The sequence below is a fragment of the Dioscorea cayenensis genome, chromosome 5, assembly GCF_009730915.1.
Source record: "Dioscorea cayenensis subsp. rotundata cultivar TDr96_F1 chromosome 5, TDr96_F1_v2_PseudoChromosome.rev07_lg8_w22 25.fasta, whole genome shotgun sequence".
In the NCBI taxonomy this organism is placed as follows: Eukaryota; Viridiplantae; Streptophyta; class Magnoliopsida; order Dioscoreales; family Dioscoreaceae; genus Dioscorea; species Dioscorea cayenensis.
Window position 1 is genome coordinate 24753931 of NC_052475.1, and position 16831 is coordinate 24770761.

At 35.3% G+C, this 16831-nt stretch overlaps 4 protein-coding genes across 10 annotated transcripts; 2 read left to right on the forward strand and 2 right to left on the reverse strand.

Annotated features, from left to right (window-relative positions):
* Nucleotides 1–467: 467 nt before the first annotated feature.
* LOC120261316 (double-stranded RNA-binding protein 4-like) lies at nucleotides 468–3828 on the forward strand. 3 transcript variants are annotated; one of them, XM_039269169.1, is made up of 5 exons: nucleotides 468–554; nucleotides 1256–1509; nucleotides 1949–2159; nucleotides 2265–2833; nucleotides 3361–3828. In XM_039269169.1, exons 1-4 carry the CDS (start codon nucleotides 527–529, stop codon nucleotides 2555–2557), a joined length of 786 nt encoding a protein of 261 aa, XP_039125103.1. In that variant the 5' UTR covers nucleotides 468–526; the 3' UTR covers nucleotides 2558–2833; nucleotides 3361–3828. The 3 variants fall into 3 exon arrangements, with proteins under 3 accessions (XP_039125103.1, XP_039125104.1, XP_039125105.1); XM_039269170.1 differs by having other exon boundaries at nucleotides 3370–3828; XM_039269171.1 differs by lacking the exon at nucleotides 3361–3828 and adding an exon at nucleotides 2920–3354.
* A 95-nt stretch (nucleotides 3829–3923) lies between these two features.
* Nucleotides 3924–4826, reverse strand: LOC120261317. The gene is made up of 2 exons (XM_039269172.1): nucleotides 4423–4826; nucleotides 3924–4306 (listed from the first exon to the last, which is right to left on the reverse strand). The coding sequence occupies exons 1-2, from the start codon at nucleotides 4588–4590 to the stop codon at nucleotides 4010–4012; spliced, it is 465 nt and encodes a 154-aa protein (XP_039125106.1). The 5' UTR covers nucleotides 4591–4826; the 3' UTR covers nucleotides 3924–4009.
* A 1359-nt stretch (nucleotides 4827–6185) lies between these two features.
* Nucleotides 6186–14441, reverse strand: LOC120260162. Its single transcript, XM_039267604.1, has 3 exons — nucleotides 14387–14441; nucleotides 7626–7850; nucleotides 6186–6496 (listed from the first exon to the last, which is right to left on the reverse strand). The coding sequence occupies exons 1-3, from the start codon at nucleotides 14439–14441 to the stop codon at nucleotides 6417–6419; spliced, it is 360 nt and encodes a 119-aa protein (XP_039123538.1). The 3' UTR covers nucleotides 6186–6416.
* LOC120261244 (peptidyl-prolyl cis-trans isomerase CYP26-2, chloroplastic) lies at nucleotides 10854–16442 on the forward strand. Of its 5 annotated transcripts, XM_039269046.1 has the most exons (6): nucleotides 10880–11028; nucleotides 11152–11334; nucleotides 13840–13897; nucleotides 13984–14086; nucleotides 14158–15282; nucleotides 16081–16442. In XM_039269046.1, the coding sequence occupies exons 5-6, from the start codon at nucleotides 14450–14452 to the stop codon at nucleotides 16181–16183; spliced, it is 936 nt and encodes a 311-aa protein (XP_039124980.1). In that variant the 5' UTR covers nucleotides 10880–11028; nucleotides 11152–11334; nucleotides 13840–13897; nucleotides 13984–14086; nucleotides 14158–14449; the 3' UTR covers nucleotides 16184–16442. The 5 variants fall into 5 exon arrangements, with proteins under 5 accessions (XP_039124984.1, XP_039124980.1, XP_039124981.1 ...); XM_039269050.1 differs by lacking the exon at nucleotides 16081–16442 and having other exon boundaries at nucleotides 10854–11028; nucleotides 14158–15286; XM_039269047.1 differs by lacking the exon at nucleotides 13840–13897.
* The last annotated feature ends 389 nt before the right edge of the window (nucleotides 16443–16831 follow it).

A 16831-nucleotide genomic window follows, 5' to 3' on the forward strand; every position in this document is an offset into this window, starting at 1 on the left:
ACCTTCAGCCAATCTTATCATAGAAATTCGACCTTCAGCCAATCTCCGTCCACACTGGACTTGAGCAGTTTTGCCATCAACATGGCATCTAAATTTTGTATTTTTAAAACAAAAGAAAATAAAATAAGAATGTTCCATTTTCAGGTGTGAGTAGAGTACCATTTGAATAATTTATAATTTATTATTTTAAGACTTCTTTTTGTAACTATTGTTATTTTCATAAAGTAAATAAAACTTTAGAATTAGTACCACATGGGTTAATCACATGAAAACCGCATGCCCTAATGTCTCCAAATTTTAGTAGGACCTAGAAAGAACATTGGTTGCTCCGAAGAACCCATGTTCAACTAAACCTTGATATCTACCGTTCATTTGCCTCGGGATCAGATCTCTAACTCCAAATTGTGATTCTCTCCCATCAAACCCCTATATACTCCACTCTACTCCCCCCTCTCCCTCCTCCCATTTCCACTTGTTCCTTCCTCTCTCTCTCTCTCTCTCTCTCTCTCTCTCTCTGATCCAAGAAATGGAGTTCGTACCGGCTCGAAACCCTAGTAAGCGTCCTTAAGGCATCTGTGATGGTTTTGTTATTGGATTTCACTTTTTTTTCTAGTGAGATTTGGTCGTTATTGAAGTATATTCGTTCAGTTTAAGTGTTCATCTGTTTGTCGTTTCTTTTGCTCCGAGAGATTTCATCAGTGGTGTTGATTGTTTGTTTTTGTTTTTTTATGCCTTTTCAATGATCAGATTGACTGTGGGAAAATCGGTTGTTTGATTTAGTAGAAATATATGGAGTTGTTTTTGTAGCACGATTGAGAATTGAATTGGTTTTTTTTAATGATATATAAGGTGTGAAAATGTCGATTGCTTTTGTTGTAATTCCTATTTTGATTGGATCTATGAACTTTATGTCGTGTGGGAAATTAACTGATTTTCATATATGGTGGTCATTCACGCAATGAGAAAGGGTGCTGCTCCTGTCCAAAGGTGGCATTTTTAATAACAAATGATGCTAATCTAGTTTTGCTCATATTTTATTTATGGTTGTGTTCACAAACTGAAAGCTAAACTTTCACATGAATTTTTTTTATTAATTTTGATGTTTAAGTTATTATTAATGAGCTAAAGATCTGTAGAGTTTATTTATTATTGTTTTGCCATATGTATTTTCACAATTTAAAGATCTGCAAAGTTTATTTGTTATTGTTGTCCCATCTGTGGTTGCACGATTTGAAATTGATTATTTGGATGGCAGAGGATTTCTTGTACAAGAACAAATTACAAGAGTATGCACAGAAATCTCTCATTCCCTTGCCTATATATCAAACTATTAATGAAGGAAAACAACATGCTCCAAAATTTAGATCATTTGTTATGATAGATGGAGTAGGCTTTGTGTCATCCAGCACTTTTAGTAATCGAAAAGAGGCAGAGCAAGATGCAGCGAGAATTGCCCTTGAAGGGATCTTGCAAAAGACAAAACAAGAAGGCATGCATCTAATTCACCAGGTAAGTTTTATATTTTGTATTCTATGTCACTGAAACTCTCCTTAACATCATATTCGCTTTGTTTTTTTCCCATCATATTTATCTAAGTATTGAATTGTTGTTGCACATGCCTTTCTTTCGGGTGCTTTAGTCTTTAAAGACAATGTTTTGCATAATTTTAAAATTCCCATTTGCAATTGTCATACTATTTTTGGATTCTACTCTAGTTACAAACGTTACATCGAGTATTACTTTAAAGGTAACTAATTGGTCATGCTTTCAATTCTAGGATAATATGGTTTTTCTTACTGATTTACTATGCATCCATCAGCAACTGTCTTTATTGCCGCATGTTCATGCAACTAATTTTATTGATGAGTGACATTTAGTCATATGACCTTGCGTTGTTTGCAATCAATGCCGCCTTAGTTTATGAAGTCATCTTTGTTTATTTTGGCAGGATAAGATTTTCTGCAAGTCCATTCTTAATGAATATGCAATGAAGGCGACTGTAGATAAGCCTGTTTATACAACAGCTCAATCAGGAAGTGTGATTCCCGTTTTCGTCTCCACTTTAGTTTTTGGAGGCAAATCTTATATTGGTGCTCATGGGAAGACTAAAAAAGAGGCAGAACAGTCAGCTGCACGTGTTGCTATTGAGTCCATTCTTAGTATGTCTGTCAATTAATGTTGGTTTGAGTAATTTAACAGCTACATCTTGTCATAATTTTATGTTCTAGAAAATTTTTTGATGTCCTTTCTTGATGATATCTCAGGCGGTTCCGACACCAAAGCTCTAATGTCTCAAATTATAAAATCCAAGAGTAGATTTTATGCTGCAGTTCATGGAACTGATGCCTTGGCAGTAAATCTGAACACGAATGCGGGTTTGGTAGGATCTGCAGAGGATCAGCCTGGTCCTTGGATTCAGTTTGGAATAGGGTTTCATTCAGCTATAGAAAATGGCAAACCGCTGACAGGACATGACTCTGAAGTATTTCCGTCGTGTGAGCATGTCAATGCTGAAGTACCACACCTTGTTTCTTCTGTATTAAAAGAAACCAAATGATGAAGTTCTGTCTCAAGGAAATTCTGAATTAATTCAAAGTGATCCATATGTGCCTGCTTTCGCACAAGGTAGCCAATTATCAGGAGTTGGAAACAGTGGTTTCAAACCGGCCCCTAATGAATCTTATTCTCAAGAGAATGATCAAGTAATTGCTTCTGTCGATACCTCTATAGTCCCTGATGATCCTCAAGTTATGATTTCAAGCCACGACAAGAAGCGCTCATTCGAGACAAGAAATGATCATGGGCAAGAAAAGAAAGCAAAGACTGATGAAGAGTAAGTACAGCACTTTTTCTTTTACTAAATAATATTTTATTTTCTACTTCTGAAAACAGGTAATCAACCATTTAAAATGTTTGCAGATTTTTCTCAAAGCAAGAACCTCATTCATTTCATTTTATTCCATATCATGCTAACGTGGACAAAGTTACCCTTTGGACCAATTCCATCTAGTTTTAAAGATAAAGCTGTTGCTTCTCATTAAAAAAATTGACGGCAAAAATCTGCCTACAGAAGTATGTCTCTTGTCACAATGAATTACTGAAATTAAATTGGCTGGACTCTCAATTAGATCATTCTGATTGTTCAGTAACTTTATTCATGGCATCTGATATGAGAATCCATCTTTTGTTGATATATTTACTTATTTCCTTGAAAGTTGCTCTGCATTTGAGGGCACTTGCCAAGAATAATTTAATTATGTTCTACACATCTGTTTCCTTTTCAGCACAGATGCAGAACTCTCTGCAGAATGTGGTTTAGTGTTTTTTATGATGTTTGTGGCTAATTAACTATCTACTCAGCTTTATTAGGTTGCCCAGTGAGTCACCAGAAGAGAACCCAAATACAATCTCCGAAACTCAGATAGAAGATACGTAATTCTGTCAAGACTTGCCGCTGCCAAAAAAGTACATAATCAGCTTCTTTTCTCACAACAATGACCAGTGATGGTGGTTAACTTGGAGATGCAACTTCAATTTACCAGTTTTTTCTCTGAACAATCTTTGCCTATGAAATTTTGTTGCAATGGAAGGAGGAACATGCTCTAAAAGTGAGGCAAATGGAGAATGCTTGAATCTTCTGATGCACTAAATTGAAGCATGACAACCATTTGTATGATATTACCTTTAATTCCTGATTCATGGGTTTGCTCACATGTAACTTTTAAGAGATAGACTCTGTATTGATGGGAGATGGAAGTTAGTTCTCAGCATGTACATGACAAGCACCTTTTCTATACACCAATGGATTGTAATTCTCTTCATAGTTCATCAACTCAACTTCTTGTTCTCTATTTTACATTCAAACAGACTCTAGATGGGAAACAGAGTTTTTGTCTCTCATGTTAAATGAAATACTTTTGCTGCTGCAAGAACTTGTTGCGTTACACCGTGAGGGGCTCTGGTTTTATTTTAATCAAGTGGGAATGCTTGCTCAGCTAATTCATCAAACTTATCCGGCATATGACGAGGTGATAGAGCTTGTGCCAGTGGAGGAGAGGGTGGAACCATTGTATTGCAGGAGGCTTAACTCTCTTTTGTTTAGGAATGCTGGGCTTGATGGCTGTGATGAACTCATAGCAAGTGCAAGGAATTGCTTGTTCTGAACTTGCTGGTATTCAATCAGGTATACAATATATGGTAGAGTTCTTTCCTTATTATATATGCATGCAACAATGTGATCCGATGGCAAGCACCAAATGCCGAAAACAATACCCAAACTTGTCCTGAGTTCAGCTCCTGACAGCTCCTGAAAACATGAAAAAAAAACGAAGTATTATTCATGCGCGCATCATTATTTTATTCAAATTAACAAAATTGTCTCTGTGATATATATAGTAAATATTCCGTCAATTCTGATTTTACATATACAATCAAACGAGATGTTTTAAAGGCTGAGCTGTTGGCGTTGGAGGAGGCTTTAAGGAGATGCAAGAGTTGTAAGCTGTTTCCCCAACTGGTGTACTCAGATTGCATCACTTTGGTGGAGATCATTGAGACAGATGATAGGTGGATGAACTGGAGATTCAACATGACGATCAAGACGATCCGGGGGTATCTTAAGGAATGCAATTCCGTCAGGTTGGAGGTTATCCCCAGACAGCTGAATTTGATTGCTGACAAACTCGCGAAATTCGCGTTGAGGAATCCGGGTGTTTCACAGAGGGCTGCCTCTCCCGAACTGGTTAGAGGAGGTGGCGGTGGCTAGTGATCTTCACTTCTAGTTTTTATTGTAGTTTTGCTGTGTTTTTTTAAGCATTTTGCTCAGGTTCTCCAGGGAAAAACTTGATAGAAAAATTTATCATTTCGCACCCATCCTTAAAGAAAGACAGATGAGAAATTTTGAAAGTTCATGTTGAGTGTCACTAGCATAGAAAGAAAAGATATTTTGTGAAAGAATTAAAGAAACTTTTCTTGTATATCTCTAACTCTTTTGCATCTATTGGAGTTGTACATATCATATTGATCAACCAGATGACAAATTGAATGCTCCATCCTCAGCCAGTGCACGCTCTTACTACAGAAAGCTTCGTCAGCTTTCAAAAGCAGGATAATGGCATAAAGCCTTGTCATAATCGTCAACAAAGTGTGGTCCTAAACAACTTGGGCAAGGGATAATCTGATGGAAACAAGGCAGATCTTGAAGAAGAGAACCCAAATGTAGTTCAGGAAAATTCTAAAGTTTCTTGCATATCAAAGAAAAAATAGTAGGAAAATGACAAGAGTATCTCTTAATCAACAAGGAAAAAAAAATGTTGGAAAATGACATAAGTATTTCTTAATCAACAAGCATGCAGACTTTTTTATACTTTGTTGAGATGCCAGCTAGCTGATGACTGTGTAAGGGTCATTCACTACCAAGTTGGAACATTAATGGTACTTCTTGCTTTAATCTACTTGCCTTGGTTTACAGGGCAAATGAATCAATAATATTGAAAACCAACACATAGATGGAGTCAAGTAACAAATTGTCGGTGCTGAGTGCAGTGGCTCACAAAAAGATATATATGTGGTGATTGATTGAGTTAATGGCAGAGTTGGCAATCCAAGAGAAGACACCATATGTATTTCAGCATTATTAGCTCCATCAAACAAAATGTTTGGTAGATTCTGATCAATGTCACTCATTGACATCATATAGTGTGATCCACACTGTCAATGCATTATAAAATATTAAAACCTCAGTGTTTGTCCAAAACTCAGTAGTTTGCAGGATGTGCAGATGTGCATGCCCCATATAAACAATACAAGATGATTGATGTATAGAATTAATGCTTTATCAAAATGCTTACCAGGAAATTTTAGATTTTGCCAGCCAACTCCTAGTTTTGTTTAAATTGTAAGGGTGATGAACAGATGATCTGGAAAAGCTGTCTGTAAAACAAGGCTTTAATACCATATGGCACTCGACAACCTAGATATTAATAGCTTTAAATTACAAATGAAGCAATAAGAGCAAAGAAGATATTATACCATATCAAGCAACAACAACATTTTAATGAATGAAAAGCATTCAAGATTAAAGAACCATATACAAGGGGAAAAGAAAAATTTTTAATGGTGAAAGATCACCAGAAGAAATATAAGAGAATTTACAAAGACAAGAAACAAAAATCAGGAAGTACAAAGGTTCAACATGATATGGATAATAAGTTCATAAACTGAACTGTTTCTTGAACAGTAAAACAGCTCTAATGCTGTTTTAGGCTAAAGTGGTTTAATATATAGAAGCATACGCTCCATACAACACAAAGACTTGAGGGCAACCAAAAAAAAAAAAGATCTTCACCACCAAGTTCTAATGATCATGTAGAAATAGGCTTTCAACATCAGTTCTTGACTCATTACACTGCAGACATTTATGACATGATCCTCTTAATGCCAATGTTGTCCAGTAAACTGAGAACATGCAGTTGTCCTTCCATGCCTTGTTTAAGGCCTAAAACAATAGGCACCAAAAAGCAGAGCAAAAGATGTAGTAGATTACTGACAAACATTACAGTGCCATTCATATGTAAACTGTGAACATGCAGTAGTTGTTTCTTACCTTGGTTGATGCATAACACAATAGATGAACAAAAAAAAAAAGAGATCAAAAGAGAGTCATGCATTACCAACAAAGTATCTGTACATTCATAATTGGGGAATACTCCCTGAGCGCTAATGGTGTGGGGCAAACTAACAACGTGCTGTTTTTGCTTCATGCCATAGTTAAGGCCTAACACAGTAGATGAAAAGAGCAAAGCAAGAGAGAGTGTATTACCAACCAATTTTAGAAGGATACACTCATATGTCCATAATTAGGAAATATTCCCTAAACACTAATGGTATGAGATAAACCATGAGCATGCATTCATTACAAGAAACAGATAAATAGAAGGATAAGTATTAATGAAAAACATCACAAAGAGATATTTATGATCATTATTGTGGTTTGATATAAACATAAGAGGAAACATGAACCAAGACAAAATCACACAACAAATTTATTTATCATAACACAACATGTATATTAGCTAAAAAAATAACTAGATCTACTATTTCTAACTCCAAAATCAGACCAACGATCAGTTAAAATTATTGGCTCTTGATTTCTTCATTTCAATAAGGTATTTATTCAGGATAAATTTTACAAAAGATTACCGTTTAAATTTATAATTTTTCGATTTCTTCACTCTGATAAGGTATTCATTTAGGATAAATTCTTCAAACGAAACCAATTAATTATATATATATACATATATTTTCAATTTTAACAAGGTTTTCCTCGACGATGAAAAATACGATCTAATGTGATTGATGGCGAACATGAACAGCAATAAATCATAGAGAAAATTTCTGAAAACAATAAGAATATCCAGAGAAGTTGCTTTCGATCTAAGACGCAAAAAATTAAAAACCAAAAAGACTTTCCGATGGAGCTGATACTTAAAAATCCAAATCATGGAGTCACTCACGATCGAATCCATCAGAACACGGATCAGAAAACCAGAAACAGCACAAGAGCATGGATTCAAAACCAAGCTGAAGATCAAACGATAATTTCAGAGAACCTAGAAAGAGAATACCGATGTTTGAGATCTGAGATGGATCTCGACGGCGGTGAGGGATAGGAACGCCTGTGACTCTCGAATTCACTTGATGCAAGTGGGGAGCCGGCCGAAACGGAAGGGATCCACGGCCGGAGCGGATCGGACGCCGGAGTGGTCGAGTCCCGACCTGCACCAAGCGAGCTCGAGAGAACGGCGATGAGATCGGAGACGATGTGGGGAACAAATGGGAAGAAGAGGGCTCTATTTATAGAATGTGTGGATGAACCCAGTGACAACTGAGATTTTTTTCCTTTTTTTCTTTTTTCTTTTTTTGTGAATTTTCGGATAACCCCCTGAGATCTTTTGCTTTCTCATATTCCTCCCTGTGCCAGTGATTATTCTTCATTAAAATCAGTGGTTTTTACATCGTATACCTTATAAAATCACTCAATTGCTTCTTTTTGCACACTGAAGCAGCATCATGAGTGATAAATTTTGAACACTAACAAATTATCCAAAAAAAAAAAAAACATATATTCTGGAGTTCTTGTTAACTTTGATATTTTTATTTATTTATTTTTTTTTTTTGAAAAGTGGATTAACCACGTCAATTAAAACAAGAGAGCATACACCAATCTTCCACTAAACTAAAAGGCGGTGGAATAACATAGCAGTAAACCACTGGGAGTAGTGCCATAAGAACCAACAAAACAACAAAACCTGAAAAAAGACAAGGAAAACAACAACAAAGGTAAGAGGAGAGAAGACTCCCGCAAGACAACAACAACTAAGCTAGCCCGGGATCTGATCAAGAGCCTCCTCAAGGTCCTAAGAATTCCAAACTATGACAAATGGTATAAATGGAATCCTCCAGCTTGACTCTGGCTCCATCCGGCACTGTAGAGAATCAAGACAAGAGCATGTGCAGTCAAATATTCCACACAATCGCTTTCACAACTAAGTCGCCTATATCTCTACTCGACGGCCTCACTAACAAGCGCCAGGAAACCCAAACGAATTGCATAAACATAAGCGGGTCAGGAAGATTAAGGAGCCTCACGAAAATATTATAATTTTCATATTAAATAGTTTTTTTTAATAAAAGCAACCAGTAACATGTCTCACCTCATTTTTCATATGGGACTAAAATAACACTGGACTATGAGATATTTTGGTTATACACTTCATTCAAAGATAATAAGAGTTTTTATTAATATATTTTTTACATATATTTTTTGTTATTTTGTTTTTAATAATATGTATAAATCATTCTAAATATACATATTTTTAATTATTTTATCACAATTTACTAATTATATATTGAGAATAAGTTATTTTTTTTAATTTTTCATATAAAGAATAAGTGTTTTAATTGCTCGGCTTAGTTTTTACTGTAATTTGTTGTAATGTTATTGATTGAAGTTTTTTTTTTAATTATTATTATTATTATATTTTTGGGGGGGTGTGTGTTGTGGGGGTTGGGATGGTTGGGGTGTGTGTGTGTGTGTGTGGTGTTGATAATAAGTTCATCTATTGACATATATAAAAATAATTTATGATCATGTTCTTTTAGCATTCATTGTACATGTAAATATGCAGACAAACATTGGTTGGCCTTTATTTGGTTAAGCAGCTTTACAAAAGATTATTTATAATTTTATGAGAGAATGACACATGGTACTCATGCATGATCCAAGAGAAATCTCTTTTGGTGGATTTTAGATGGCCACGAATGAGAGAATCCAGTTCCCATCCATCCATCACATGCCACCACTCCTCTAGGGAATCATTTTTAGCTACATAAAAAAGTAAAAAAGAAATGCAAGAACTAAGAATTTTTATAATTTCAAAACAAGCAAAAAGGTTTAGATTATGAAGTGCACTAGTGTAGTGACATTTTGCTTCTTGATTTTTTTTCTTTTCTTTTTTCTTGTTAAAAATCATGTTTTGCACACCATCTTGGATTCAATTCTTGAACCTTTGGACACCGAGAAAAATAAAGTGTTAGTTTTATTATACCAAAATTTCACTAATGAAACACTAGATCCTGACACATTTCAAAGAAAAAACAGTACGATGAAATTATGTTGGTAGTATACTAGTATCCATGTCCATATACGTAATAGTTGTCAATTTTTATGATATCAACATATATATATATATATATAAATTAAAAGGCTAGTAATTTACTGATGTCCTTAGATTTATAATTTAAGAATATGTACGTATATAAGGACCGGTTTCTACGAATGTCTTTAGATTTGTATTTTAAAACATCCGTAGATCATTCATTAGATTGGGTTGCACATCATAATTACAATATTTAGTGAGACAACAATTTGTATTATGACTAATGGATATCCTTAGATTTGTAATCTAAGGGCATTTGTAAATCAACCATTGTATTGATTCGCACATCATCACAATAGTACTCAATAGGATGAATAACTTGTACTACACCTATCAACAATACTGACGTCCTTAGATTTGTAGGACATTTGTAATCTAAAGACATCCGTGGTTTAACTATTGAATTGAGTCGCTCATTTTAGTTACAACACTCAATGTGATCAACAGTTCATACTATACCTAGTAACATTATAGAGTGATGAATAGTGTTTATTAATGCATTGATAGCCATTCAATAATCGATCCAAACAGTTGTTGAGCAATTTAGACCGTCCAATCTTATTTGCAATCCCTTTGTTGGAAAAAAAAAAAAAATATAAACACCCTCACACCTACACACCTACCCACTTCCCTAACAAATATAATAGTTTTTGGCACGGTTTATACTCATGTTTAACTCTTTCTTATCCTTCTTTTATATCTGCTGTCTCTTCTTTGTTCTCTTTTTTATTTTATCTTTTCTACCGATGTTTTAAGAATGTCCGTAATTTATATTTTACCTTTATATAAATTTTATTTATAATATAAATAAATATTTTCAAATAAATATTTTTTATTTTATCATTATACCTGAATCATGTATAAAAAAAAAAAGTCAAACTCAAGACCCTGTGAGGAATCAATTTAAAAGCAAAATTTAAGGTTTTATGATCATCAACAGTTAAATCCAGATCCACTGTTTCATGATTGGGGTTGAATCAGTAGAATCTACTACTAGGCTTGTATTCAATTATTCGATTTCACTCTCAATCTTGATCAAGAGGGTGATGGCCCGGTGATAGATCCCTCATGATCCTGGCCGTTCAGCAAGTGATCTCCAGTTCAAGATCACTAACCCACCTTCATCGGTCACGGTTCCTTTCTCCACGTGGCAACATTCTAACGGTGCATTTCCACGCCATCGTCACTATCATTTCCCTCGCTTTCTCAAGACATTGAGCTCTGCGCTGCTTTTCCCTCGGTTTCCATGGCGGAATTCCCATCTCCGGCGATCTAAAACCACCAAATGCTTCAGATCTCCTTTGCAAAGGTGAAATGGGGCATTGTTTTACTTCATATAAAATTTAGCAGTTTTCGGCATCTATGAAATTCTTTGTTTGCATTTAGATTGATTTTGGAGATGCATACTAGCTTAGTGATTTTGTTCTAATAGGTTAAGGATCCGAAGTTGGAGATATGAACATGGAGATGCGTTTTTATGGACGCAAACGAGGAATGGTATTGATGCGATGAAATCCTAGGGTAAACCTAGTAAAAGAATTGTTAAGTGCTAACACTGTGGATCCTCCTATATCAGTTGAATCTTTTCATGGGGATATTAATTTCTGATTGCAAGGTGACAGCCACTTTCATATTCTATTTTGAAGAGCATCTTTCTTTTTTATTGCATTGCTGTATGTAATAGTTTATCAATTGGGCATAATCTCTTACTGTTGATTCTGGTTGCAATTATGCTAAGTTGTATTTCACCTTCCACATATCATCAAGCTTATGTTTTTAAGAATAAATTTTTGTTACAGAAGATAAGGGACAGTTTCAAAATATTTGTTTCTGCACTGATTTTTGTATATTAATAACTGATGGTTTATAGCTATATGTTAGCAATAAAATCCAAGATTAAGCATACTAAAGAATTATTAAGTTCAAGTGCAAACACTGTGGTTCCATCAGTTGAATATTTTCATGGTGACATTGATCTCTGGTTGCAAGGCTTTTCTTTTTTATTGCATTGATGCATGTAATATTTAATCAATTGACATGATCTCCTACTGTTGACTGTGGTTACAATTATACTAAATTGTATTTCACTTCTCACATATCATCTAGCTCATGCTTGTCAAAAGAAATTTGCGTTACAGAAAATAGGGGAATGTTTTGTTTCTGCACTGAATTTTTTGTCCTATCTTAACAAGTGATGGTTAAAAGTTAGCTTCCTCATAATTTCCGTCCAGAATACGCTTGGAATTGATAATATGCATGAGAAGTCGTCTCTATGGAGCAGATTAGCATTTCCTGATGCAGTCACTAACTCTGAGTTCTTGCTGATTCTCCATACCTTTTTAAATGTTTTATGAAATTCATAGATTTGTATGCACATTATTGTTTTACAGAGGTTTAAGCATAGATATTAATTATATCTTTTTGATAAGCAGCATAAATCATGAGAAATTTTACTTTGTGGGAACTTGTGGGAACAATCTCTTCCCCCTTTGAAAGTTTTTAAGCATTCTGGACTCAAGGTTGATGCCTTGTGTCCGAAGATAGTAAGCTGCTTCATTTGCATTTTTTTTTTTGTTAATTCCAAGCTACCTGTTTCCAGAATATTGCTGCGAGTAAGTTTTATTGAATATAATTTATTCTGATCTATTCTCAAACTTGGATTCATCATATGCAAGCATTTGCTTTCTAAAGCAATTCTTTTCTCCATTTTTAGCGTGAGAAGTTAACTCAGGACTTCCTAGTTAGTTGTTATGAATTATTTTCCAGGAATTGAATTTGTGATGTAAACATGTTTGATTTTAAGTGAATTGAGTATTTGTGAATTATGACGAGTGTTGGTTGAGGCATTGGAAACTAAAGTGTACAATTTAGTTCATTTGCTGAGGTGAAACCTGTAATCAGTTCATAGAAAAGCAAAGATGATGTTCCTCTAGACTAAACTTTCAACTCTGATTGAAATGCATAAAAAAAGCCTCTCTTTAGTAAATGATAATGGCATCACTACTTTTGAGGCATAGTTTTCAATAGAACTGATCAGTTGAAAGAAGATAACCACTGATCTGACCAAAACTTCATCTCATTTTAACACCTCTTGGCAGGGATTGTTTGAAAATTTGACCATAAAGCTAAATTTTGAAAACTCGGGTTCAATGTTTTTCTGATAAAAACAAGCATTTAACTATTTGTTCAGAATTCTCACTGGTAATACAGAGGTAGTACCTAACATTTTTTGAGAGTAACAAAGCTCTGTCAAGGGAAGTGTAAAATCTGTGGTATTGTGAAAGTTGACAATTGTGCAACTTCTAGCATATGCCAAAATCTAATGAAAATAGAATTGTTTAGTATAAAATTATAACTATTTTTGGTGTGTTGGAGCATTAATAATTAATGTGTACATAAAAGGCTTGCTCACTTTTATAGAGCAGCTTTTAGTCAAATGCCTTGTTTTCTTCACATGCATGATAATTATTGTGCCTGGCTTTACTGGTTTTTGAAGTGGACAGTATTCTGCATTTTTACATTTTGGCGTTGGTATTTTCCATGTGAACTATTTTAGATTTTTATTGTTTGGGATCAGAACAAATCACTGATTGCCAATACTAAAATAGATGAGGTGAGCTATTTAATCCCTGAATGTAACATGCAACCAAAGTAATATTGTTGTGGAAGTTATGAGTTTATGAAACTATACTCAGGAATTTGCATTTTATTGTTACTTTCAGATTTGTTGAGTTTATGAAACTAAACTCAGGAATTTGCTTTTTATTATTACTTTCAAATTCGTGGTGAAACTGGAAAATTCAGAACCTAGTTGGATGAGAAGAAGGCCATGCAAAAGTATGGATTACCCATAACTTCTTAAAATAGTCTATATCATCGCATATTGTTGCCAGTAGTGCAACTTTTGAAGAAGTTCTGAGGATGATATCAATTGACATTATTCATCTAACCGTCAAAATTCTTGGTTTCTAGTTTTGGAGTTTAAGAAAAAAAGCCTCTTTATTTCAATGGCTATCTTTCCCCTGTTCACCCTTATATTTCTCTTCCTTTAACACTGGTCTTAGTTTTGCAATAGTACTCCTGACTTCAGTGTTTGGTTTGTTTGGTTTTCTTCTGAAAGGAATAGTCTTCACATCAGTAGAAGTTTATGCTAAGGTGTGTCAAGCCTTCAAGATAGGGTAATTGCACTTATTCATCCACTATAACTGTCTGCAATTATATCTCTTTTTAAAGTTCTTTACGAATGAAACATGTTAAAATGCAGGTTGCAAATGTTACATTTCAACAATCCTGACAGCAAAGAGAAAACCAATGTGTCAAACTCTACACTTCGGGCACTCACAGATACAGCAGAAGCAGAGCAAATGGTAACAGATTTTAAACTCTCTTAATTTGTTCAGCACGCATGGTTGCTTACTGAATCATGAAGCAAATGCAGGCACTCTTTCTTTTCACAATTTTACACAGGAACACATAAGAGTGGCTTCAATTCATCCCAATTCCTGTTCTTCCCCATCAGGTAAGTCATACTGATTCCCCCTCATTCTGTATATATAATACACAGTGCAAATCAGCTTCTCGTTATCTTTATGGGACACACACACACTTCCATTCCCCAAACCTTATCCACAAAGTCAATGCAACCTTCAAACACCACCCACACAAACCAATAACCCAAGCTATGAAATCATCAAACACTCCAAAGTCCAACAACAACACCATCTTGAACCATGAGGCATCTACTTCAATCCCTCAACCCACCTCCTCACCTCCTCAACCCTCCATCACCACCACCAACCTTTCACTCTCACTCTCACTCACCTCACTCACCACCTCCACCTCCACCTCCTCAAAAGCTCATTTTCCGACGAGAGCTCGCCATTACTACCATCTCTCTCCCACTCCTCCTCCCCTCCCCTTCCCATGCACAACCCAACACAGGTGAAGATGTCACCACTGACAACTGCGGCAACCAAACCTCCATTCAGAAGGCCTTCATGGACATCTCCATTGACAACCAACCCATCGGCAGAATCCTCATTGGCCTTTACAAGGACACAGCACCATTAGGCGTCTCAAGGTTCATCTCTCTCCTCACCGGTGCCGCTGGCATTAGCTACCGGAGAAAAGAGTTCATCAGGATAATGCCAAACTACATACAGCATGGAGGTGTGAGATCATACGGTGTAGACGCCGAGTTAGCAAGGAAGAAGGGAGGCAACGTGGATAAAGCGGAGGGAGGGTTGGTGGCTGAATGGGAGGCGGCGGAGGAGCTGTGCAAGGGGACGAGGAACACGGCGGGGACGGTGGGGATTATTGTGAGGGATCCGTTGAAACCCGGTCCGAAGATGAAGTTGGTGGCTAGGCAAGGGAGGTTGGAGATTGATGAGGAAGAGGTAGGGAAGGAGCCCAATGGAACAGAGTTTGTGATTGCGGTTAAAGATGCGCCGGAGCTTGATGCTTCCACGTTGGTGGTTGGGAAGGTGTTGCTTGGCATGGAGGTGGTGGAGAGCGTGGCTTTGGTCAAGACCGTTCAGGAGAATACTAGCTCACCTTATTTCAGGTAAACACATGGTTTACCTTGCTTTTTTATGTTGAAGTGATATGGTAGTGGGGTGATTTATTAGGTTTTTTTAAGTGATAAAGTTGTGGAATAAAAATTTATTACGCCACCTAAACATTAGAATTGAGAAGGATGGTAACTCTACAGTTTGCAAGGTCTATTAGTAATCGGGATCTGTTAGATCTTCATATCGATAATCAAACTATGTTAGATCTTCATAAATGATCACGTATGAGAGTATATTTTTGAGAATGTGAATAGTGGTCATGTGCGGATGATCCCAGCGTTAATATGTGCGCGGGTTCCCTTTGCTTTAGTAGTCTAGTAACACATTTTGAAAAAAAAAAAAACTCTTCTGTTTGCCGAATGAGAGAGGGAGAGATCAATTCCCTCTGACACACTTTTTCACTGTTTACCTTTCTGTTTTTACATCCTTTGGTTCAAAACAAGTGAGAAAAACTCAAAAGAATGAGCTAACTTCATCCACATGGAATTATTGGTTTGATTTTATATTACGATGCTAGAAAGTAGGGAAAGTGGTAATGGTTTATAAATTTTTTACTAGTGTTTTTTTTTTTTCCTTTAATTCTACATTTCATCTTTGCTTCCTCACTAATTTCCACTTTGTCATTGAACAACCAGCTTTTAGAGTGATAGCTTTATTCAAAAGTAAGTGCAAAAATACTACTTGGGGTTTATAGTATGAAAACCTAAACTTAATTAGTTCATGTATCATGTACTGATCATCATAGTGATTGATATATTTTATTACATTTGAATTTCTATATACGGTGGCAGGGTGGCAAAGTTGATAGGAGATAAAAGAGCAGTGGTAGCAGAGAGAGGCTTTAACAGACCATACTCCAAGATCTTAATCACCAACTGTGGCTTGTTAGAGTAGAGAAAATAAGAGAGCCTTTTTTTTTTTCTTTTTATTGGAGGAAGCGCACATTCATTAGACATGAAAAGCATGATCACTGTGATGACTGCCATTCTTATCTCCATTTCCCATGGTGTTGTTGGTACTCAATTATTGGGAATGGTTGGCGTTTTATTGTTTTTTTTCCCCAGTTTTCCTTTTGTTATGACTAGTGCTAAAATAATCACAAATGCTTGTTGTTTTTCTGAACAATGAGATGCGGTGGAATAATTTTCTTTAATGTAATTTTTAAATTGATTTTTCAAAACATAACAATGGAAAAGGTGTGTAATTTTTGTTTTTTTGTTATAATTAACATTGTACATTTAGGCTTCAGTACGGTTCTGTTTATATTCATAAAAAATATTTTTTGTCTATTATTTAAAAAAAAAACACGGTATAATTTATAATTTTTGTTTGTAAAGAATAGTAAGAATAAAAATAAAATCTTTTAAACAAAATTTTCCATTATCTCAACTAATAAAAGTCTAAAAATAATACTCCAATTAACCATCCAACCAAAATAACAAATTTTAAATATTAATTTCAACGAAGTTTGTTAATTTTTTTTTTTTTAATAATCTTAAAATTGAAGGTACATAAATTTTCTCGTTTGTTCTGATTATTTCA